Source organism: Entelurus aequoreus, linkage group LG13 (assembly GCF_033978785.1).
Source record: "Entelurus aequoreus isolate RoL-2023_Sb linkage group LG13, RoL_Eaeq_v1.1, whole genome shotgun sequence".
Classification (NCBI taxonomy): Eukaryota; Metazoa; Chordata; class Actinopteri; order Syngnathiformes; family Syngnathidae; genus Entelurus; species Entelurus aequoreus.
The window spans coordinates 6071583-6096637 of NC_084743.1; the positions used below are offsets into that span (position 1 = coordinate 6071583).

The following is a 25055-nucleotide window of genomic DNA, read 5'->3' on the forward strand; positions in this document are numbered from 1 at the left end:
GCAGTATTTAGGTAGTGGAATACGTGCAGTATGTGAGCATTACAGAAAGAATGAGACTACAGCATTGAGTATTACAATTGCAGTAGAGTAAAGGTAGTATTTGAGAGTCATAAATAAAATAGAGGCAGTATTTGAGTAGTGGGATTAATGCAGTATTTGAGAGTAATAAATAAAATAAACACAGTATTTGAGTAGTGGAATAAATGCAGTATTTGAGAGTTATAAATAAAATAAACGCAGTATTTGAGAGTAACAAATAAAAGAAATGCATTGTTAGTAAAAGTGCAGCATTGAGTCACACAAATGCAGTATTTGAGTGGTGAAGGCAGTATTTGACAGCAATAAATAAAATAAACACAGTATTTAAGTATTACAAAAATAATAAGATCATATACAAATGTTGTATTTGAGAGTAATAAATAGAAATAAACGCACTGAGTATTACAAAAAGAATGAGATCATATACAAATGCAGTATTTGATAGGTGAAGGCAGTATCTGAGAGTACTACATGAAATACATGCAGTATCTGAGAGTACAACATGAAATACATGCAGTATTAGAGAGTAATGCATTATATAAATGCTGTATTAGAGAATAATGCATTAAATAAATGCAGTATTAGAGAGTAATGCATGAAATAAATGCTGTCTTAGAGAGTAATGCATGAAATACATGCAGTATTAGAGAGTAATGCATTAAATAAATGCAGTATTAGATAGTAATGCATGAAATAAATGCTGTCTTAGAGAGTAATGCATGAAATAAATGCAGTATTAGAGAGTAATGCATGAAATAAATGCAGTATTAGAGAGTAATGCATGAAATACATGCAGTATTAGAGAGTACTACATGAAATAAATGCTGTCTTAGAGAGTAATGCATGAAATAAATGCAGTATCAAAGAGTAATGCATGAAATAAATGCAGTATCAGAGAGTAATGCATGAAATCAATGCAGTATCAGAGAGTACTACAAGAAGTAAAGTCCGTATCTGAGTGAGGATGAGGATGCTACCTGCGTGGTCTTCATCAGGTCCTGACTCGGCAGACTCGGCGGACACTCGGCGGCTTTTCAGTCCCGACTCGCGGCGGACGTTCGGCGGACGAAGGTTGGGTTTGTTGTCTGCTGGCGCGCCGCTGATTGGTCCGGCGAGGGCGGGTGACGTCATCGGGCTGGAGCAAAAGGTATAGAGAAGAGTTTCTTCTTCCCGCCAGTGCAGACGTGACGCGTCACGGCACCGCAGGCGGACGCAATGAGCCCAACACCCACCGGAACCGCCGGTGCGTCCAGGCGCGGATGAAGTTGGGATATTCGTTTCATCTTCTTCTATCTGGACGGATAAACACCATCCAGGATCCAGAGGTCGATTCTTCCTTCACTCGGACACGCGCGGACTGACCCAGAAGGTCCGATTCGGGCTGGTGCCGCCGATGTTCGGCTGTTGCTGCTGCTGCTGACTCCGTCCCGCGGTACCGAGCCGGCGTCATGGTGCACTGTGCGGGCTGCGAGAGGCCCATCCTGGACCGCTTTCTGCTCAACGTGCTGGACCGAGCCTGGCACGTCAAGTGCGTGCAGTGCGCGGACTGCAAGTGCAACTTGACGGAGAAGTGCTTTTCCAGGGACGGGAGACTTTACTGCAAGAACGATTTCTTCAGGTAACACCAGATTACTGGGCCGGTTCAGGTGGCACCTTCTCAGTGTCCCAAATATGACATCTTTTAATCAAGCTTTTGTGAAAAAGGGTGTGTATATATATATATATATATATATATATATATATATATATATATATATATATATATATATATATATATATATATATACATATTTCTAATTTCTATGAGACGTTATATATATTTAAACAAAACGATTTATTATGTATTTATTCACGTAACAGCAGTATTAGTATTCCGGTTTATCCTCACTTAAATTAAATATGATTTTTTTTTTTAATCAAGCATGTGTGTAAAAGGGTATACGAGACGTTATATATATTTAAACAAAACGATTTCTTCATGTAACAGCAGTTTTAGTATTCCGATTCATCCTCACTTTAAATTGAATATGATATATATATATTTTTTTAAATCAAGCATTTGTGTAAAAGTGTATAGAGACATTATATACATTTAGATACAACAATTTCTTCATGTATAAGCAGTATTATTTTTCCGGTTCGTCCTCCTTTAAATGAAATATGACATATTTGTTTAATCAAGCCGTTTGGTATTTTTAATTTGTGGAAAAGGGTATATGAGACGTTATATAGATTTAAATGGACTTATTATTATGGACTTTTTCCACATACTTGTACAATTAACAACGCGGTGTAAATACTTATTATTATAATATACAATAGCATCTTGATGGAAGGCCTAGTAAACATGTGTATGATTGCGTAATGCAATCATAACAGTAAAAGTAATCATACAACAATGTTTACATGTTTTGGTTCAAACCAATGAAGCGTTTAAAATATTGACGTAACTTCAATGTAATATTAAAGCTCATTCATTTAGTTTGCCAGTAAAAATACTAAAACGCAGCAATATATCTAAAAAGTGGAATTAAAGAAATGAATGAAATGTGATCATTTTGCAATAGAAATGTCGGTGATAAGTTTACATGTGAAAAAGGGCGATGTGATCCAATATGAAGGAAGAAAAAGCGCATTGACGCATTTTGCACGCGCAGACCGCTTGTCAATAATCTTTGATGAGGAGGCACTAATTAAAAGCTTCTTCATTTGGATTGTTATGCGGGGCGAAAAGACGCGGGGGGGAGGCGGCGTTTAACGAGTGTCGGCTCGCGGCGGGGCGGAAATCACACTTGGAGCAAACAAGCAAACAAGGTCGCACTCGGGCTCGAACCCGCGGGCCGCCGCAGCGCACATTTCAATGCTGGAGAGAAGATCAACAATCAGACGGACAATACACGTTGGAGAGATCACACCTGGACTAATAGGCTTGCAATAATTATCACCTTTTACACACGCAACATTCACTAAATATCAAAATGTGTTGGCCGTAAAATATTACCTTAAAATTTGTTTTTTTTGTCCTTTTGTTAAACATGAAAAAACTAATTTTTGTACTCTAACAATAAAGTAATGATAATTATAATGATAGAATAAAACAATCATCCATACTTGACCAATAGATCAGTACAATTGCTAATGTACACACAAAATAAAATGATTCTTTCAGTGTTGATTGTCATTTTGTCTTAAATAAATGAACAATACAATCATTTGTAGCAATAAAAACGATACAAAAAAAGCGGAGAAGAGTCAAATAAAATGGTTTTATCGCCATAAAGTCTTTTTTTCGTTTGAACACGTTTATTATAAAAGATAATATTCATATTGAACATTAATAGATTTATGGCCGGGGGTGTCCAATGTAAGGCACGGGGGCCTTTTGCGGCCCGCAGATTGCTTTTGCAACACTTGAATAAAAGGAAATAAACACGGCCTGGATTAGAAGCAGACACAAAAAAACTATTAAAAAATGTAACCGCTCCAATGAAGCCAAAATGTGACCTGAAAACAAAAAAACATTTATTTCAAAAGATAATATTAAGACTAAACATGCGAGATTAATAGACTTATGTCCAAAGTGTGGCACGGGGGCCTTTTATTGCCTGTAAATTGCTTTTTGTTGGCCTGCAACACTTGAATAAAAGGAAATAAACACGGCCTGGATTAGAAGGAGACACAAAAAAACGATGAAAAAATGTAACCGCTCCAATGAAGCCAAAATGTGACCTGAAAACAAAAACACATTTATTTCAAAAGATAATATTAATATTAAACATGCGAGATTAATAGACTTATGGCCGGGGGTGTCCAAAGTGTGGCACGGGCGCCTTTTATTGCCCGTATATTGCTTTTTATTGGCCTGCGACACATTCTTAAAAGGAAATAAACACGTCCTGGATTAGAAGGAGACACAAAAAAACTGTAAAAAAATGTAACCGCTCCAATGAAGCCAAAATGTGACCTGAAAACAAAAACACATTTATTTCAAAAGATAATATTAATATTAAACATGCGAGATTAATAGACTTATGGCCGGGGGTGTCCAAAGTGTGGCACGGGGGCCTTTTATTGCCCGTATATTGCTTTTTGTTGGCCTGCGACACATTCTTAAAAGGAAATAAACACGGCCTGGTTTAGAACACGACACAAAAAACTATGAAGAAATGTAACCAACGAACCCAGAATGTGACCTGAAAACAAAAATGGCCGACAACCTGTACATCTGACTGTATATCAGTGTGAAAGAAAACAAAAATATGTAGATCCATTTACGACAAATAACGTTATTTTAGTCTGTACAGAAAATTCTTTGCCAAAAATCGGGGGGAAAAAATCCTTAAAGAAAATGTTTTTGACCGACTCGAACCACCTGATACTGACAAATAATAATACATTCAACTCAGTAAATATCAAACACTTTAACCTCCAAAACTAAAATGAATAAAACAATCTGTGCTGATATTTATATAAACAAGATGAGGACTGATGGCTGCAATGAGCAGGCTGATACTGATAAAGCACGTCATTGAGAAGGCCTGCAGTGTATAATATCTGATGATTTCCTTGCATCCTGTCATCACCAACACGTGGATCTTGGAGGATAAGGTTAAGAAATATAAGATAAGAAAAGGTTCTGGTCGGCGGACTAAACATGTTAGAAAAGAAGAAGAAAGACAAGATCTTAAGGGGGTTTTAAATGGTCAACGTTGTGCGCGCAGGCGTTTTGCATGAGCGGATAAAGGTGCGTGCCGTGTTGTGCACGACATGACAAGAAGCTGCGTGTCCCCGCAGGAGGTTCGGCACCAAGTGTGGCGGCTGCTCGCAGGGCATCTGCCCCAGCGACCTGGTGAGGAGGGCGCGCAGCAAGGTCTTCCACCTCAACTGCTTCACCTGCATGATGTGCAACAAGCAGCTCTCCACCGGCGAGGAGCTCTACATCATCGACGAGAACAAGTTTGTGTGCAAGGACGACTACGTCACCAACGCCAGCGTGAAGGACGCCAGCCTGCTCTCGGGTACGTTCACGGTGCACATCTACGTGCTAAATATTAGCTTTTTTTCCCCCCTGCTCTTTTCTGATAGAGGACCTAGATTACAGATACATAATATTTGACCAGCAGTAACTGTGGTGCGTTCAAGGACCATCAAATAAATCTAATTAGGGCTGATAAAGTGATATCAATATATATTGCGATGGATACGTAATCGATATACATAAAAAGTGCGTTCAATAAATATAATTTTTCTCTTCTTGGTGGGAAGAAAGCGTAAGTATGAAGTGATAACTGATCAGTGGGAGTGACACGCCAACCGAGGGACCGTAGTCAGACCAATGTGGTCTGAACATGATGCAAGGCACTCATCCCCACTAAGACCACACCGCCTTAGCCGCGCTCACCCTTTAGAGCACAGCTGTAACTTCCTGCCACTAAACCTGCAGAAAAAAGTTCTTCTCAGGTTACTCTGTTTACATTTTCACAGTTTTTGTACACTTTATGAAGCATTTCTTACATATCCCTGCATTTTACGAGCTTATTGTTAAGCGTGTATTCTGATTTTAAAATGTTAACATTGTTTGAGTCTTTTCCATGCTTGTGTTGATTGATTGATTGAGACGTTTATTAGTAGGTTGCACAGTGAAGTACATATTCCGTACAATTGACCACTAAATGGTAACACCCGAATAAGTTTTTCAACTTGTTTAAGTCGGGGTCCACTTAAATTGATTCATGATACAGATATATACTATCATATATACTATCATCATAATACAGTCATCACACAAGATAATCACATTGAATTATTTACATTATTTACAATCAGGGGTGTGGAGGGTGGGGGGGAGTTGACAGTTCCTTTCTGCCTCGATATTTATTTATACATTTTAGATCAAATATATTTTTATCCTGCTCCTCATTTCCCATAGGTCATAAAAAATGTCAATAATTATTGATATCGACCGATATATTAATCATATTCAAACAATTACTGCAAAACAAAAAATTAATGTTACACAACTGTTATTTCCTGGCACTAAACCAGCAGAAAATAGTTCTTCTCAGGTTTCTCTGTCTACATTTTCACAGTTTTCTTACATTTTAAGTATTTCTTACATATTCCTTATTTTTGCACATTCCTTTTTAAAGATTATTGTGAAGTGTTCAATGAGATTTTACTATTTTGTCGACATTTTTTGAGTGTTTTCCATGCTTGTGTTGACATTTCCTTTCTGCCTTGATAACTGAGGGATTATAATCTCAGGCAGTTACATTTTAAATAAAATATACTTTTCTCCTGCTCCATATTTCCCATATGTCATAAAAAATGTCTATAATTATCGATGTCGACCGATGTATTAATCATATTTAAACAATTACTGCAAAACAAAATATAATTTCCATAGTTAAAAAGTAATAATAGGGCAAATTAATGTTAGACAGACGTTATTTCCTAGCATTAAACCTGCAGAAAATAGTTCTTCACAGGTTTCTCTATGTTTACATTTTCACAGTTTTCTTACACTTTATGAAGCATTTCTTCCATATTCCTTCATTTTAAGAGCTTATTGTTAAGTGTTCAATGTGATTTTACTATTTTGTTGACATTGTTTGAGTGTTTTCCATGCTTGTGTTGACATTTCCTTTCTGCCTTGATAGCTGGGGGGGATTATAATCACAGGAAATTACATTACAAATAAAATATACTTTTCTCAAGATCCTTATTTTCCATAAGCCATAAAAAATATCAATCATTATTGATATCAACCGAAACAAAACACTTATATGGTGATACAGTTGTCAGCAGTACGGCCCTGCCCTGCGTCTGACCCAATGACGGAAAACATTGCCTATAAAACAAAAGTGTCGTTGGTTTTATTTACTGATGACATGTTCTATAAAACTACTGTAACAGTACACTCTCATCACTTATTGTATACAGACCTCGATTTTAAGGTCACCTTTTGGTTCATTTTGTACATGAAAGATGCTAAAAGCAATACGATGTATGCTAATTAGTGTAATATTTTTTCATCAATAGTCACTACATATTATTTTCTAGAATAAGCTGAGGGCCAATAGAAGTTGCGAGCTGAAAATGGCGGCACACGGCGTTCATGTGATCCACTTTTGTTTACACATTTCCAAGTGTTCTCAAACAGGAGATTTTACCCACAAAGGAGCATATTTAATTAAGCCTTAATTCTCCTTGGCACTAAAGCCTGCTAGCCAAAGACTGGAACGTACTTGTTTGTAAACACTTTGTGTAAATATTACAATATCAATCCATATCGTATCCGTATTGTGTAAAATGACAGGACCCCGGGGAGCAGAGACAGCAGTAGTATTGTCAAACGTGAACCCAACATCTTTAATGTTTCAACACACAGCAAAATGTTATTTCCATTACAAATGTTTGGTTGTGAAATGAAAATGAATGCTTTACATTTAACAACGCAAGGTGTCACTCAAAATGAGATCATGTTGCCCAATTTGACATACAAACCATTTAAACAACAAGCATACAGAATGAAGTATTTTCAACTCTGTAATGGACGTGCAGATACTGCATGACAATTCAAACATCCATACCGCCATCTTGGGAGTTAATCTTTTTGAATACACATCAGGGGGGTTGCCTATTGCCACAACGGCTAATGTTTTTCGATGCGAAGCTAATTATGTTGCATATTAAATAGTCCAGGGAGTACCCCGCAATCCGCCTGAATGCAGCTGAGATAGGCTCCAGCACCCCTCGCGACCCCGGAAGGGACAAGCGGTACAAAATGGATGGATGGATTAACTAGGCAAACTATTCATCCCAAAATGCAGATTATAGGCCATATATGTATCCAATTTCTTTTAATTATTTTAAAGATATTTATTATAATTCATCTCACCAACCAGATGTGTAGCAACATTTTAAAGCGCATGCAGAAATTCCTAATACAGCTTCTGTCATCTTATGGAGTTAATTAAAACAGATATATACTGTATATATTGGGAGGTTGCCTACAGCCACAGCTGTGAAAATCCCCCAGTTTGAAGGGTTGCTAGAAAATATGTGGAATAGATTGTGTATATTTGGACGATGTTGTTATGAAACATGTATTATAAGAGTATTCATTTCCCACACCTACACAGTGAGTGTTTACGTCATTTGTTTGCATATCAGATGTGATTATAATCTCCATTTAAAACATTCTCATTTCCAGTTACGGCGTGCAGTGACCCCAGTTTATCCCCGGACTCCCAAGACCCCCTGCAGGACGACGTGGTCCTGAAGGACACGGAGATGGCCGCCCTCTCGGATAAGGAAACTGTAAATAACGAAAACGACGACCAGAACCTGGGCGGCAAGCGGCGCGGCCCGCGGACGACCATCAAGGCCAAGCAGCTGGAGACGCTGAAGGCGGCGTTTGCCGCGACCCCCAAACCCACCAGGCACATCAGGGAGCAACTGGCCCAGGAGACCGGCCTCAACATGAGGGTCATCCAGGTCAGCGTCACGCTCGCACTAACATGACAGTAAAAGTACAAGACAAAAATGACTTGAGTGACTCGACATCTAAACTGCTGCGATCTGTTGAATACGTATAATTAATACTACACATTAAGTACAGTACACGTAAAAGTGTTGCTAATAAATCCAAACAGTCAGTAACAACTTTATAATAATTACTTTTTTTTAATTTTTTTTTTACATATAATCAAAGAAATAATAACAATCAAAACAAGTACAGAAACAGTACAAAACAGCGCCAGGGGGTTGTAAACTCAATAAAGTAACTAAAATAGAATGCAATATTGATGTAAGGTATATGTAAAATAGATGTAAGATATAAATATAGATATAAAATAGATGTAAGATGGAAAATAGATACATCATATATCTTACATCTAGTTTCCACCGATCTTACATCTATTTTATATGTATATTTATATCTTACATCTATTTTACATTTATCTTACATCAATCTGACATACATTTTATAATATGATATTCATAATATGACAACAACTTTATAATAATTTAACTTTTTTATTTTTACATATAATCAAATATATAATTATCAAAACCAAGTGCAGAAACAGTACAAAACCACGGCAGGGGGTTGTAAAGTCAATAATATATATATATATATATATATATATATATATATATATATATATATATATATATATATATATATATATATATATATATATATATATATATATATATATATGTGTGTGTGTGAGTGTGTGTAACGCCATAGGCTCACACAAGTTCCGTAAATAATTTAAATTTGGAGCACAGCATCATAGCTTTAACAGATGTTTGGTTGTTAGAGGTACAAAATGTTTTAAATTAAAATTCTAATTATTTTTAAAATGCAGAAAAAAACTAGTCGGGTATTGAGAAACTTACATTTATGAATATAAAACTTAGCCAATAGTATAATGAGGTTGCAAAGGTAAAATTCATTTTCAAATGTGTTTTTCACACTGTGTAAATCCAAATAGCACATCTTAATAATTCGACTTTACCTCACAAAAAAGTGACGCCGTCGAAGTCATTTTGCCGCCATGGTCGCCGGGCCGTCAGTTCCTGTTTATCTTGGCGCCTCCCACAGAGAACCAATCATATTCCTTCTTCTTCTTCTTCTACGTTGTTGATCGGCAGACGACATCGCAGTACTTCGTGCAGCCATTGGCTGCCGTGATGAAAAGAAACGTTACGTGTGTGCCTAATGTAAGTATATCGCAGTAAAAGTGTCAAATGTATTATTTAATAGAACACTTTATTGTTATCAAACGCGAGAGCATGACGAAATGACAGAAAGTATGGTTAAATAGCAAAAATGCCTCGAACAAATAAAAACGCACGGTACAGTAATCGCGTAGTTACACTTACGTACAGTACACGTAAAAGTGTTGCTAATAAATCCCAACAGTAAGTAACAACTTTATAATAATTAGACTTTACCTCACAAAAAAAGTGACGCCGTCGAAGTCATTTTGCCGCCACTTCCTGTTTATCTTGGCGCCTCCCACAGAGAACCAATCATATTCCTTCTTCTTCTTCTACGTTGTTGGTCGGCAGACGACATCGCAGTACTTCGTGCAGCCATTGGCTGCCGTAAAACAAGAAATAAAACGCGTTAATTATTTTATTTTTAATTAAGTCTTTTAATTATTTGTGAAACTTAAAAGAAGGTCATGTTCCAGTGAGTCAAGCGTTTGATAAAAGTCCAAGAAGAGCAGAAGACTATCACGTGTCATTAAATCTCTGTAGTCAATAATGTCCATGGCAGTCTTGTGTTAGGAATCCTGATTGTGTTGAAAAAGCGGATATAAAGACTCCGTGCCGTGTGCCAGATACTCTGGCTAACATGTCAAAAACATACTTTAGATGTGGCAAAAAGTTCCAAGACTCCTATAGAAACATCTACAAAAATATCAACAGAAATGAAAGCAGAACAAAATTAATGTGTTTTCATATCCCGACACCGGAACCGGAAGTAGCGATTTTAAAGACAGGACCCGAATATTTTTTTTTTTAAACAAACATACATTTATAATTCACACAAAAGTCAAGGCACTTTCAACATCAAGGAAAGAAAACAAACACAAATACAGATAGAGTAATAGTACAAAAAAATATGAAAACAATTATAATAATAACAAAAAAAAAATCACTTTAAATGTTTTTAACAAAGATATCAATTTAAGTGATTTTGTACTATTAATCATCCTCCAAGATTTGATTGATAATTGTAACCCATTAAGCCAATTAGAATATGTAGGCCTTACTTTCATAAATTGACATTTATGTAGAAAAACATTTGCCTGGAGCATAATAATATTGACAAACATTTCTATGTTACAGTCCTTTATAAAAAAAATACCAAATGTGATCTCTTTCTATAGAGAATGGGGACATCTCCACACCCTTGTTTCTCAGCCCATCTCTCATCTCCTCCCAAAACACATGTACACTCTCACACACACACACACACACACGTACACATTCAGTATCACACGCACACACACACACACATGTACACTCTCACATTCCACACACACAGATGATTGACATCCTCTACAGCTCCACAGATATAACGGCCATCAACCTCCATGTTACATTTAAGTTGAAAAAAAATCCTTTGAAGGGTATATTCCGCTAATAATTTTAGATTGTATTTCTTTAATTTTGGGAAGAATTGGGTATGTAATATATCTCGTCCTCATTTTCCTTAGCTCAACTTTTTTGTCCTAGTGTTAGTCTATCGGAGTAAAAGTATCAAATGTATTCTTAAATAGAACACTATATTGTTATCAAACGCGAGAGCGTGACGAAATGACAGAAAGTATGTTTCAATAGTAAAAATGCTGAGAACGAATAAAAACGCACGGTACACTAATTATGTAGGCAAGGCAAGGCAACTTTATTTATATAGCACGTTTACAACAATTTTTGAATTGGACCAAAGTAGGGATGTCCGATAATGGCTTTCTGCCGATATCCGATATTCCGATATTGTCCAACTCTTTAATTACCGATACCGATATCAACCGATACCGATATCAACCGATATATGCAGTCGTGGAATTAACACATTATTATGCCTAATTTGGACAACCAGGTATGGTGAAGATAAGGTACTTTTTAAAAAATTAGTAAAATAAGATAAATAAATTAAAAACATTTTCTTGAATAAAAAAGAAAGTACAACAATATAAAAACAGTTACATAGAAACTAGTAATGAATGAAAATTAGTAAAATTAACTTTTAAAGGTTAGTACTATTAGTGGACCAGCAGCACGCACAATCATGTGTGCTTACGGACTGTATCCCTTGCAGACTGTATTGATATATATTGATATATAATGTAGGAAGCAGAATATTAATAACAGAAAGAAACAACCCTTTTGTGTGAATGAGTGTAAATGGGGGAGGGAGGTTTTTTGGGTTGGTGCACTAACTGTAAGTGTATCTTGTGTTTTTTATGTTGATTTAATAAAAAAAACCACAAAAAACATAAAAATAATAATAATACCGATACCGATAATAAAAAAAACGATACCGATAATTTCCGATATTACATTTTAACGCATATATCGACATCTCTAGACCTAAGTGCTTTGCAGGTTAAAAAGCACAGAGCAAAAAACAAAAAAACAAAAACAAACAAAGAACATAAACAATGCATAAGCCAAACAAGATAGTGCAAAAGAAAATACGGTGAAAGGATTCGGATAAAAAGTAAAATTGCAAGATAAAAATAATGAAATAATAAAAGTGCGACAAATTGAAAAAAAACAAAAACAAATGCTTACGTACAGTCAATAATGATGTACCTAAGAAAATTGATACTTTTGCTGCGCTCAATTTACAGATAATTATTTATTTCTTTCTTTAGTTGATTTGGAACATGAACACACTTACAGCATAATACATCACACCATTTCATGTCATTTCACTTGACATCATGTCCGAAAAGAAGTAGGAAGAAGCAAAGCTTATTTAACCCTACCCCTCCCCCACTTCAGAGCGTTTACAAATACATACGTTCATTTACTGACTTCTTTTTGTCGCACAATGACATCCGTGAATGATTCATACAGCCGTTGTTGTAATAGATCACGAAGTCAGTCGTGATCAACATACTGAGATGAAGATAATGTTGACGCTGTTTATCATAATTCTTCTTCTTTGTACTTTGTAAGCACGTTCTAAACGTTCTACTCGTTACTTTTCGTTTTGTGTCGGTTGGCTGCCAGAAATACTCTCAATCTAACGCGCGTCCCAATAAGAAGGCGTGTGATTGGTTGTTTGCGTGAGGCGCCCAATGTAAACAGGAAGTTGTAGCGTCTCCCAGCTACATGCTCGCAAGACCACTCACGGCTTTTTCTGTGTGACCAGGACAACGCTGGTTAGAGTGCAATGAATATCGTACATCAGAGCTGGGCTAATGTTTTGACTCGGGGGCCACATTGAGATAACAATTTGTCTGGGGGGCCAATGTGTGTATAAATGATATATACACATTTAGCTGTAAAAATATGCTGTACAGTATGTGTGTTTGGCTCCCTTTTTTCCCAGGAACACTAATTCCAAAAGTCACAATGTCCGATACAATTCTAAAAAAGTTATGACAGACCACCTCAAAAAAACGGATTGGAATTTTAAAGTTTTTCCCTGAATGGTACACCCAAAATTTACATTAAAAAAAAAGAAAGTGGGATTTACAATATTAACTATGAACAATAAAACACTGAATATTAACAACATATGAACATCTTTGACTTCTCAGACCAGCTCCTCCATAATTGTGTATCTTTTACAATCAAGCAAAAACACAACAAAAATGTAACAAATGGCAAAATATGAATGCAAAGTGTAATAAACACTTTCCATATGATATATTATCACTTTTATGCAGAAATTTGTTGTAAAAATGTGCTTCCTAATCTGTTCCTGACACATGCTCTGAAAACAAACCCCGCCCACTCTGCTTTGTTTTTAGTCTGAGCTGCTGTGACGTATATTACCATAATAACTCATAAAACACTCAAAATTGCAGATTTCGACCATTGAAATACTTTCTATAGTTCAAGACTTACGGTCATTTAAAAACAGCACTGCACATCATAATGGCGGCGACAGTTTTGATGTTAAAGATCTAAAAAAATGATGTAGAACGTCCGGCGGGCCGGATTGAAAATCTTAATGGGCCGCATGTGGCCCGCGGGCCCTATGTTGCCCAGGTCTGTCGTACATAGTTGCTATTTAATCAATAATAATAATATATTTGATTTGTAAAAGCACATTACATTGAGCAAAAAAACCTGAAAGTGCTACAGTGCATTTAAAAACATATCTAAAAAGGGCTTTTTTAAAAAGAAGGGTTTTTAAGCCTTTTTTTTTAAAGCATCCACAGTCTGTGGTGCCCTCAGGTGGTCAGGGAGAGCGTTCCACAGACTGGGAGCGGTGGAGCAGAAAGCCCGGTCTCCCATAGTTCGGAGCTTTGTCCTCGGAGGTTGGAAGAGGTTAGCCTGTCCGGAGCGGATTTGGGGGTGAGCAGTTCTTTAAAGTAGAGGGGGGAGGGGGGGCATTTCCATGGAGGCACTGGTGAGTTAGTAGGGAGACTTTGTATTCAATCCTGAGTGGAACAGGAAGCCAGTGAAGGGATTTGAGAACCGGGTGTGATGTAGTCGTATTTCCGCACTCTCATCAGGATCCTAGCAGCACTATTTTGTAAGTACTGCAGCTTCCGGATGTTCTTGCTGGGGATCCCCACAAGAAGTGAGTTGCAGTAGTCTAGTACGGTTAATCAAGTTGAAACATCGACAGTATGTTTTATACGGGAGTGAGTAGTCCCTTGTTACACCATCAACAGAAAACTTAAAAAAATGAAACTCAGCAGCTGATATTGACAGTAAAAAGTTGTTGTGGCAAGTGTTGGATAAGAATTCAAACCATAACCTAGCATGCATGACTATAGCTCTTGTCTCAAAGTACTGTCACATCACCCCCTGACTTAGTTGGAGTTATTTCCTGTGTGTAGTCTTTTATTTCTTGTCTTGCGCTCCTATTTTGGTGGATTTTCCTGTTTTGTTGGTATTTTCCTGTAGCAGTTTCATGTCTTCCTTTGAGCGCTAATCCCCCGCACCTGCTTTGTTTTAGCAATCGAGGCTATTCAAGTTGTCGCTGTCCTTTGCGGGGACATTGTTGATTGTCATGTAATGTACAAATGTACTTTGTGGACGCCGTCTGCTGCTCCCCACGCTGTAAGTCTTTGCTGTCGTCCAGCATTCTGTTTTTGTTTACTTTGCAGCCAGTTCAGTTTTAGTTCCGTTCTGCATAGCCTTCCCTAAGCTTCAATGCCTTTTCTTAGCGGCACTCGCCTTTTGTTTATTTTTGGTTGAACCTTTTTACCTTTGTGATCACCACAAAGCATGTTCTCGACATCTCCATAGCATTTAGCTACTTGCTGCCACCTACTGATATGGAAGAGTATTACACGTTTAGCTCTAGACAGCACCGACACTCGACAACAACAAAAATAATTTTTATGACATCATCTCCCACGGCACAGCAGACTGTGTGGTTGGAAAAACACTCTCCCACGTAGCACACGTACAATTCTCCGGCTCTGCTTCTTCCGGTGACCATGCATCTTTCCCGACATGATGCGCTCATTAAAAGGTGTCATGTGACAGCTTATGTTTGATGGCGAGGTGTCAACACAAGCTGCCAGACTGGCGAGGCCGTGCAGGCTCCATTCTCTCACATTCGTCACCCCAATTTACAAGCGGCCTCCTCCACTGGAATTGAACGTGGATTTCATTTACAAGGGGGAAAAAAATAGTTGGCCGACTGGTGAGGTTGATTAGGAAATGGGTAATTTATATGCCTCCTTTTTTAAAAAAATTCCTGGCGCACTTGGCGAGGCAAAGTCGCCAACTGGCTGCCGGGAGTTTTGGCACAGCTGAGGATTGTGCGATCGTATTTAGCCAAGATTAGCATTTGAAGCCAAGATGATGAGCTTCAGACCTTTTTCATGGCTCTTCTTCCCATTGTCTCCTCTGACACACTCTCAATGAATAACTCAGACACATCACAACATTATGCAAAATATCATAATATGTCAACATTAAAAAAAACACCACAACTTGCATATATTAAACAATTATGTTTTAAAAGTATTCCAAACATTTCAATTATATAGAAAAATATTCAACAATAACAATCAATTGGAAAAACTAAAATGTGCATGGATACATTGTAAAACATATATATCAAAATATGATATAGCGACAATTAACATCCATACAAAAACAATTAACATGTTTATAATATAATGTTATTTTGAAAATAATATTTACAATTTTGGATTCAGTATATAATTTCTTATTTTTAAATATTTTTATTTTGTAATACATATTCAACATTGTTTTTAATGTGTTTAGGAAAAATGAACCTTTTTTTGCATGGTGATTGCACATTATGTGTACATCACAAACCCAAACTTAAGGAATATATTTCATATACTTGCTTTAGATTTAATAATTTCACATAACATGTAATTAATGTCGCTAGTGACTTTAATATTATTAACAAATTATTATAAATTATAAAAATGATAAATTATTAACAACAAATGAGAGTATTTGACTATTAGCAACAATCATTAAATAACTAAAAGATGCAAATATCAGACAATTGTTATTATTTACATATACTATATATTTAAATGATATAGCAAAAAACATCACGGGTGTCAAACTAAAGGCCCGTGGGCCACATCTGGCCCGCTACATGATTTTATGTGGCCTGTTAAAAGCCTGGAAATAATATCCATCAATAAAGTACTTTATCTAACTCTTCATGTACTTCATATCTTTTCAACATTAATAATACATTAGCTTACATTCCACAAAATATTTGAATAAATACTTAAATATCTACTTGACTTATATTATTCATTAAATTGTACATTATAACAATAACAATAGATTGTACGGTAAAAAAACAAACAAACTGGCAGCTCAGTTGCCGGAATTTTACTGTAAAATACAGGGATGCTGTAAAAAAAACAAAAAAAAACAAAGTCAATTTAATGGGATAATTGTGGGAAATACTACAGATATTTTTATTTACAGTGTACGTCAAAAATGATGTATAATAATAAAATGTGTGATATTATAATAAGGCGACTTCTTGTACATTTACATTCTAATACTATTCATCCATAACTGCAATGTAGCCCTCAATCACACACCTGTTCTACAGGATTTAGCAATAATAAAAATACATTAAAAAAACCTAAAATCTGCATAAATATATTGTACAATTTACGTTAAATACACAACATATTTGAATTCCATATCAAAAAATGACGTAGCAACAATTAAAATCCATACAAAAACAATTAAAATGCTTTTATTATACTTTTATATTAAATTAATATAAAAAAAGTTGGATTTAATATGTACTTTTTTCTTTATATTGAATTATACCATTTTTGTTTTGAATATTCAACATTGTTTTTAATTTATTTAAGGAAATTTCACCTGTTTTGTGCAGTGATTGCATATTACGTGTACATTACAAACACCATATGTTAGATATCATATGAAGTAACTAACGTGGTCAGGGACTGAAGACATGTCACTGGATATCATTTAGGATTTTCTAGAAGAAAACAAAAGAAGTGTCATGGGGGCACTTTTAGGCGAAATAGACGTTTAACACGGTTCAGCGTCTGAGATGGATTATATAAATGGTATGTGATTGGTAAGAGAGACCTGGTGTGTTTCAGGTGTGGTTCCAGAACCGTCGTTCCAAAGAGAGACGCATGAAGCAGTTGAGTGCTCTGGGGGCCCGAAGGCATGCCTTCTTCAGGAGCCCCAGGCGGATGAGGACCCTGGTGGACCGCTTGGAACCAGGAGAGCTTATCCCAAATGGACCTTTCTCTTACTACGGAGGTGAGTTCTCTTCTTCAAATGCGTGACAACCAACTTTTCAAATGTCCTCAAATACGTCCAGTCCAGTTTTGTACTTGACTTCTACTATAGCAACCATTTAGGAGAGGTGGACTTTCTTAAACTAGCAGTGTGTCATGTCAATTACTACTAAAGCTCATTTTAAATCTACTAACAGTCGTAATGTTTTAATAGAATATTACAGTGCAACAGAGAACAAGCTAGGGAAATATCACAATCAGGCTTTTCACCTTAGAAGGTCTGACTATTGGGACTCAATAAAGGCTTTCAATGTTTTTCAATGTAAATGTTCTTAGTTCAATGTTTGGTAATAAGCACAAAGCGGTGTCAAGTTGTTTTCAAGTAAGGATTTAACAAAAACAAAAATATATTATAAAGTAAAAGCCTCCTAAAGTTGTGACCTTTTGAATGATTGTCAACAAAAAGTGTACAATCTTTCTAAGCACATTCTAGAACATCAACTTAACATGAAGCACACACTTGCTTTGTCTAAATCACAACTTCATTTCATGCAAACATCTATTTTATACACTTATGACCAGTATTCTAATGTCATGCAAACATCTTTACATCTATTTTATACACTTATGACCAGTATTTTAATGTCATGCAAACATCTTTACATCTATTTTATACACTTATGACCAGTATTTTAATGTCATGCAAACATCTTTACATCTATTTTATACACTTATGACCAGTATTTTAATGTCATGCCAACATCCTTACATCTATTTTATACACTTATGACCAGTATTTTAATGTCATGCAAACATCCTTACATCTATTTTATACACTTATGACCAGTATTTTAATGTCATGCAAACATCCTTACATCTATTTTATACACTTATGACCAGTATTTTAATGTCATGCAAACATCTTTACATCTATTTTATATACTTATGACCAGTATTTTAATGTCATGCCAACATCCTTACATGTATACACTTTATACACTTATGACCAGTATTTTAATGTCATGCAAACATCTTTACATCTATTTTATACACTTATGACCAGTATTTTAATGTCATGCAAACATCCTTACATCTATTTTATACACTTATGACCAGTATTTTAATGTCATGCAAACATCCTTACATCTATTTTATACACTTATGACCAGTATTTTAATGTCATGCCAACATCCTTACATCTATACACTTTATACACTTATGACCAGTATTTTAATGTCATGCAAACATCTTTACATCTATTTTATACACTTATGACCAGTATTTTAATGTCATGCCAGCATCCTTACATCTATACACTTTATACACTTATGACCAGTATTTTAATGTCATGCATCTATTTTATACACTTATGACCAGTATTTTAATGTCATGCAAACATCCTTACATCTATTTTATACACTTATGACCAGTATTTTAATGTCATGCAAACATCCTTATATCTATTTTATACACTTATGACCAGTATTTTAATGTCATGCCAACATCTTTACATCTATACACTTCATACACTTATGACCAGTATTTGAATTTCATGCAAACATCTTTACATCTATTTTATACACTTATGACCAGTATTTTAATTAAATGCATCTATTTTATACACTTATGACCAGTATTTTAATTAAATGCATCTATTTTATACACTTATGAACAGTATTTTAATTTCATGCAAACATCTTTACATCTATTTTATACACTTATGACCAGTATTTTAATTAAATGCATCTATTTTATACACTTATGACCAGTATTTTAATTAAATGCATCTATTTTATACACTTATGAACAGTATTTTAATTTCATGCAAACATCTTTACATCTATTTTATACACTTATGACCAGTATTTTAATTAAATGCATCTATTTTATATACTTATGACCAGTATTTTAATGTCATGCAAACATCTTTACATCTATACACTTTATACACTTATGACCAGTATTTTAATTAAATGCATCTATTTTATACACTTATGACCAGTATTTTAATTAAATGCATCTATTTTATACACTTATGTACAGTATTTTAATTTAAAGCAAACATCTTTACATCTATTTTTTTTACATATATCTTACATCAATCTTACATATATCTTACATTGTTCTTACACAAATCTTACATATATCTTACATAGATCTTACATACATCTTACATAGATCTTACATATATCTTACATAGATCTTACATAGATCTTACATAGATCTTACATGTATCTTACATAGATCTTATATAGATCTTACATAGATTTTACATCGATCTTACATATATGTTACATCGATCTTACATCGATCTTGCATCTATTTTACATATATCTTACATATATCTTGCATCTATTTTACATATATCTTACATATATCTTACATCAATCTTGCATCTATTTTACATATATCTTACATATATCTTACATATATCTTGCATCTATTTTACATATATCTTACATATATCTTACATATATATTACATCTGTTTTACATCGATCTTACATCTATTTTACATATATGTTACATATATTTTACACATATCTTACATATATCTTACATCTATTTTACATCGATCTTACATATATCTTATATATATTTTACATATATCTTACATATATTTTACATATATCTTACATCGATCTTAAATCTATTTTACATCGATATTTACATCTATTTTACATCGATCTGACATCTATCTTACATCTATTTTACATATATCTTACATCTATTTTACATCGATATTACATATATCTAACAATCAATCTTACATATATCTTACATAGATCTTACATCTATTTTACATTGATCTGACATACATATTACATACATTGTATATTGATTTATATCTTACATTTATTTTACATCTATCTTACATATATCTTACATCAATCTGACTTACATTTTACATGTACATTGTATATTGATGTATATCTTACATCAATCTGACATGGACCTAACATCGATCTTATGACGATCTTACAAGGACTTCACATAGACCTGACATGGACCTGACCACGATCCTATGCTGATCTTATGTGGATCTTACATTGACCTAACATCGATCTTACTCTAATGTTATGTCGATCTGACATCAATCTTACCCTAATCTTATGTCAATCTTACATGGACCTGACATAGACTTCACACAGACCTGACATGGACCTGACCATGATCCTATGCTGACCTTATGTGGATCTTACATAGACCTAACATCGATCTTACTCTAATCTTATGTGGATCTTACATCGACCTGACATGGACCTAACATCGATCTTATGTTGATCCCACATAGATCTTACATCGACTTCACATAGACCTGACATGGACTTGACCATGATCCTATGCTGATCTTACATCGATCTGACATCAATCTTACGCTGATCATATGTTGATCTTACATCCACTTGACATCCATCTGAGATGGACTTGACATGGACCTAACATCGATCTTACTCTAATCTTATGTCAATCTTACATCGACCTGACATGGACTTCACATAGACCTGAAATGGACCTGACCACGATCCTATGCTAATCTTATGTCGATTTTACATCGACCTGACATCGATCTTACTCTGATCATATTTCGATATGACAATTGGACCTGACATCGATCTGACATGGACTTGACATAGACCTAACATTGATCTTACGCTGATCTTATGTCAAGCTGACATCGATCTGACATGGACCCGACATTGATCTTACTCTGATCTTATGTCGACATGACATCGATCTTACTCTGATCATATTTCGATATGTCAATTGGACCCGACATCAATCTGACATGGACTTGACATTGATCTTACTCTGATCTTATGTAGAACTTACATTGACCTGACCTGGATCCTACATGGGTGGTGTAGTCCACAACAACACAAGCTGATGACACGCATTGCAGGTGTATGTGTCGTCCTAGCTAGCGTTAGCATAGTAGTTTGTTTGCAGACTTAGTCGGTGTTTCACGTGGTGGTCTCCACATTGTGTAGCTCGGGAGGAGGCGGGTGGGAGTTCTGGGAAGGAATGATTTCACCGGACAAACGCTCACGGAGACAGCATTCCACTCCTTACCTTGCTGATATTCAACACTAGATTCCGTTTTTTACTGTAGTCCAGTCTGCGAGTCAGACGCCAATGACACAGATTAGTAACACCAAGGAAAGCAACACACTTAACTGTGTCAAGTCAACCCAGCATAAACCTTTAATTAGTAGTATTTTCTAAAAACATGATATCCGTGAACATCTTCACTTAGTTTCTGAAGACAGTTGTCAGCTGTCGAGCTCTTGTGGGTTTAAAATCAGTCAAATATTTGATATTTTACGGATGGAGTGAATTGCTTTTGTAGAATTGCCGACGAAATGGACCGACTTTTAATTAATTCTGCAGCCTGGATGTGTTCTAGCCACCCAAGTGCAGCCGAGAATGAATTAAGAGCAAGCGGCTCTGTGACTAATGTAGCCGACATGACTATTCAAACATGTCTTCTTCAATGTTATCCCTCTTCTCCCCGCTCATCCATCTTCATTTTGTCAATCTGCAGATTATCAAAGCGAGTATTATGGTCCAGGAGGGAACTATGACTTCTTTCCTCAGGGCCCACCTTCGTCGCAAGCCCAGACCCCAGTTGATCTGCCCTTTGTGCCCTCTTCAGGCCCCACGGGCACACCCCTGGGAGGTATGGACCACCCCCTTCCGGGCCACCATCCATCCAGCGAAGTGCAGCGCTTTTCCGATATCATGTCCCACCACCCCGGGGACTCTCCGAGCCCCGAGCCCGGCATGCCGGGGACCCTGCACAGTATGCCCTCCGAGGTGTTTGGGCCCAGCCCGCCCTTCACCTCGCTGTCTCTGAACGCCAACGGGTACAGCAACCACTTGTCACACCCGCCCACGGAAATGAACGAAGCCACTGTGTGGTAGCTCTTTGCCAGGCCGGACGCTAACTGGGGTCTCGCGCGGCGGGCTGGATTCAAACATGGATACCAACAGGGTTTGGTCGATACCACAGGAGTATTTTTTGTATCATTTCTTATTTATTATTTATTGGTACGAACCAGATTTGACACGACAGCCTTCATCTCCCTGACATTGTCGCTTTTCTTCTCGTCATTTCCTGTTCCACGCTTCCTTTCTTCCCGAGATGACGTATTTGTCTGCGGTGGGCGGGGCTACGAGGCGAACCGCTCAGTAATTAGTGTGGCTATTTTAGCACTGGAAGAGGCCGGATCGTTCCGTCTCAGGACATGGGAGGCGCAGGTTAGGACGGCTTTGCGGGAAACAACGCTCAAAGTGTGACAACATCCATAAAATACCGACATTTTAACCAAAGGAAATAGCAAAATAGAAGAGCTTACTGAAGAATAGTTCAGGGTAAATCAGAAAAACAATAAACGAGAAAGAGTGGATCCTTTCAAAGAACCGTTCAAAAGACCGGATCCTTGATCTGGTTCTTCTAAGAATTTGTTCACGTGTTTATATAATAACGGGAAACAGTTATAAGAAAAGATTCGGATTTAAAGAATTCAAGTTTTTGGATTCTATTTGTGGGAAATATTGATTGTAATTTATTCTGGGTTCTTTTGATTGCAAACACTCCACAATGTGCTACCTTATCCCCGTTCTTGGACACTGAAATTATTATTTAGAGTTTTCTTTCCCCTCAGAAAGGTTGTGGAACAATTTAAACTACACAGGCTACAAATAACCTAAACCTAAAACATAAATACATAAAACTAAAGAGGAAATGAGCACAACATAGTGTATAAAGGTGAATGCAACATTGTACGATGTGCACACCTAAACTTGTCTGGTTACGTTTACACTGCAGGGTTTAAGGACAAATTCCAATTTTGGGGTAAATCGATGTTTTATTGTAGTTGTTCACTTTAGCAAAAACATGTGACTTCAATGTGAACTGAGGCTCATGCGCAGGAAACGTGACCTTGTACCAAATAAACGTGGCGTAAGCTACTAAACGCAGCAGAAAAGTACTTCCAAATGTTGCTTCATTTCCTTTGACTCCGGCTCACTTTGTATTTCATTTCAGTCGGCAAGACGTCGGTCCAGTCAGGTGGCTTCAAGCGGCTCCTTAACGAATGGCCGGCGACTGCTAATCGGTTGTCGTCAGTCGCTTAAAAGAGCCATTCAAAAAACTTGACTCGCTTGCGAGAATTGCGAGTGGAAACAGGAAATCGCAACCATGAATTGATTAGATTAAAAGTTGAAAAATGTATTGGGGTGTTACCATTTAGTGGTCAATTGTGCGGAATATGTACTGTACTGTGCAATCTACTAGTAAAAGTTTCAATCAATCAATCAACAATAAAACGAGAATTGCGAGTGGAAACAGGAAACCGCAACCATGAATTGATTAGATTAAAAGTTGAAAAACGTATTGGGGTGTTACCATTTAGTGGTCAATTGTGCGGAATATGTACTGTACTGTGCAATCTACTAGTAAAAGTTTCAATCAATCAATCAACAATAAAACGAGAATTGCGAGTGGAAACAGGAAACCGCAACCATGAATTGATTAGATTAAAAGTTGAAAAACGTATTGGGGTGTTACCATTTAGTGGTCAATTGTGCGGAATATGTACTGTACTGTGCAATCTACTAATAAAAGTTTCAATCAATCAATCAACAATAAAACGAGAATTGCGAGTGGAAACAGGAAATCACAACAATAAAACAAGAATTGCGAGCGGAAACAGGAAATCACAACAATAAAACAAGATTTGCGAGCGGAAACAGGAAATGATAACGGTATGGCGATGGTGTCATGCTAGGGACTGGGCTTAGTGACCAAACACGGAAAAAGACGTTTCCACATCCCATAAATGTTCGGACCATGAACGACATCCTTAGCTTCTGTCAAAGACTTGAATAGCTTTACGCACAGACTCTGTATTTTATTGTATTTATTCCCTACGCCTCGGACTCTGTAGGTCTGCCATATTGACTGTCCTACCGTCCCTTTGTCCCTGGTCTTCTTTTGCTGTCAAAACGTCCACCAAGTCCTTGGAACGCCGCCTTGAAAAGGCCAAGACCCGAGCCCTCAACGGATTGCCAACCCTTTATTTCAACTTGAAGTCCAGCTTCTAAAAACACCTGGACTTGGAACAGTCGAGTGTTTACGTGGTCTACATGAACCATTCAGGAGTCCAGAGGACTGTGTTTTAGAACGCCGTCCACGTAAAAAAAAAAAAACCTTGCGAGCAACCAACCAAACTTTTGTATTGATTTCCTTTGTTTTGTACGAAGAAACGACACTCGCCGGGGTTTTGCTTCACTGTGCTAGTTTGTACGAAATGTTGTTTACAAAAGAAAACATGCATCCAGCGGAGTAGTTGCCAAATAAAAGAATAGCACAAATATTATCCAAGGATCCAGGAATTGTTAAAAGTCCTCATTAGCGTGTCTTTAAGGAGTAAATTATTAATTTGCATATCGAAGCTGCTACTTCTCATCCAATGAAAGACTTCTTGTAGTCACACTAAAACATTACACATATTCATCTTCCTGGATATACTTTCAGTTTCACATTTACCTTGGC

General features: G+C 36.4%; 1 protein-coding gene and 1 long non-coding RNA gene across 3 annotated transcripts; one reads left to right on the forward strand and one right to left on the reverse strand.

Moving 5' to 3' along the window:
- Positions 1-1487: 1487 nt before the first annotated feature.
- LOC133663100 (LIM/homeobox protein Lhx1) lies at positions 1488-24264 on the forward strand. 2 transcript variants are annotated; one of them, XM_062067321.1, is made up of 5 exons: positions 1488-1657; positions 4834-5057; positions 8255-8538; positions 17352-17517; positions 22041-24264. In XM_062067321.1, the coding sequence occupies exons 1-5, from the start codon at positions 1488-1490 to the stop codon at positions 22418-22420; spliced, it is 1224 nt and encodes a 407-aa protein (XP_061923305.1). In that variant the 3' UTR covers positions 22421-24264. The 2 variants fall into 2 exon arrangements, with proteins under 2 accessions (XP_061923305.1, XP_061923306.1); XM_062067322.1 differs by having other exon boundaries at positions 22152-24264.
- On the reverse strand, positions 7533-10546 carry LOC133663101 (uncharacterized). Its single transcript, XR_009828242.1, has 3 exons — positions 10009-10546; positions 9570-9736; positions 7533-8556 (listed from the first exon to the last, which is right to left on the reverse strand). It is a non-coding gene; the product is annotated as an uncharacterized LOC133663101 (long non-coding RNA).
- Positions 24265-25055: the final 791 nt, after the last annotated feature.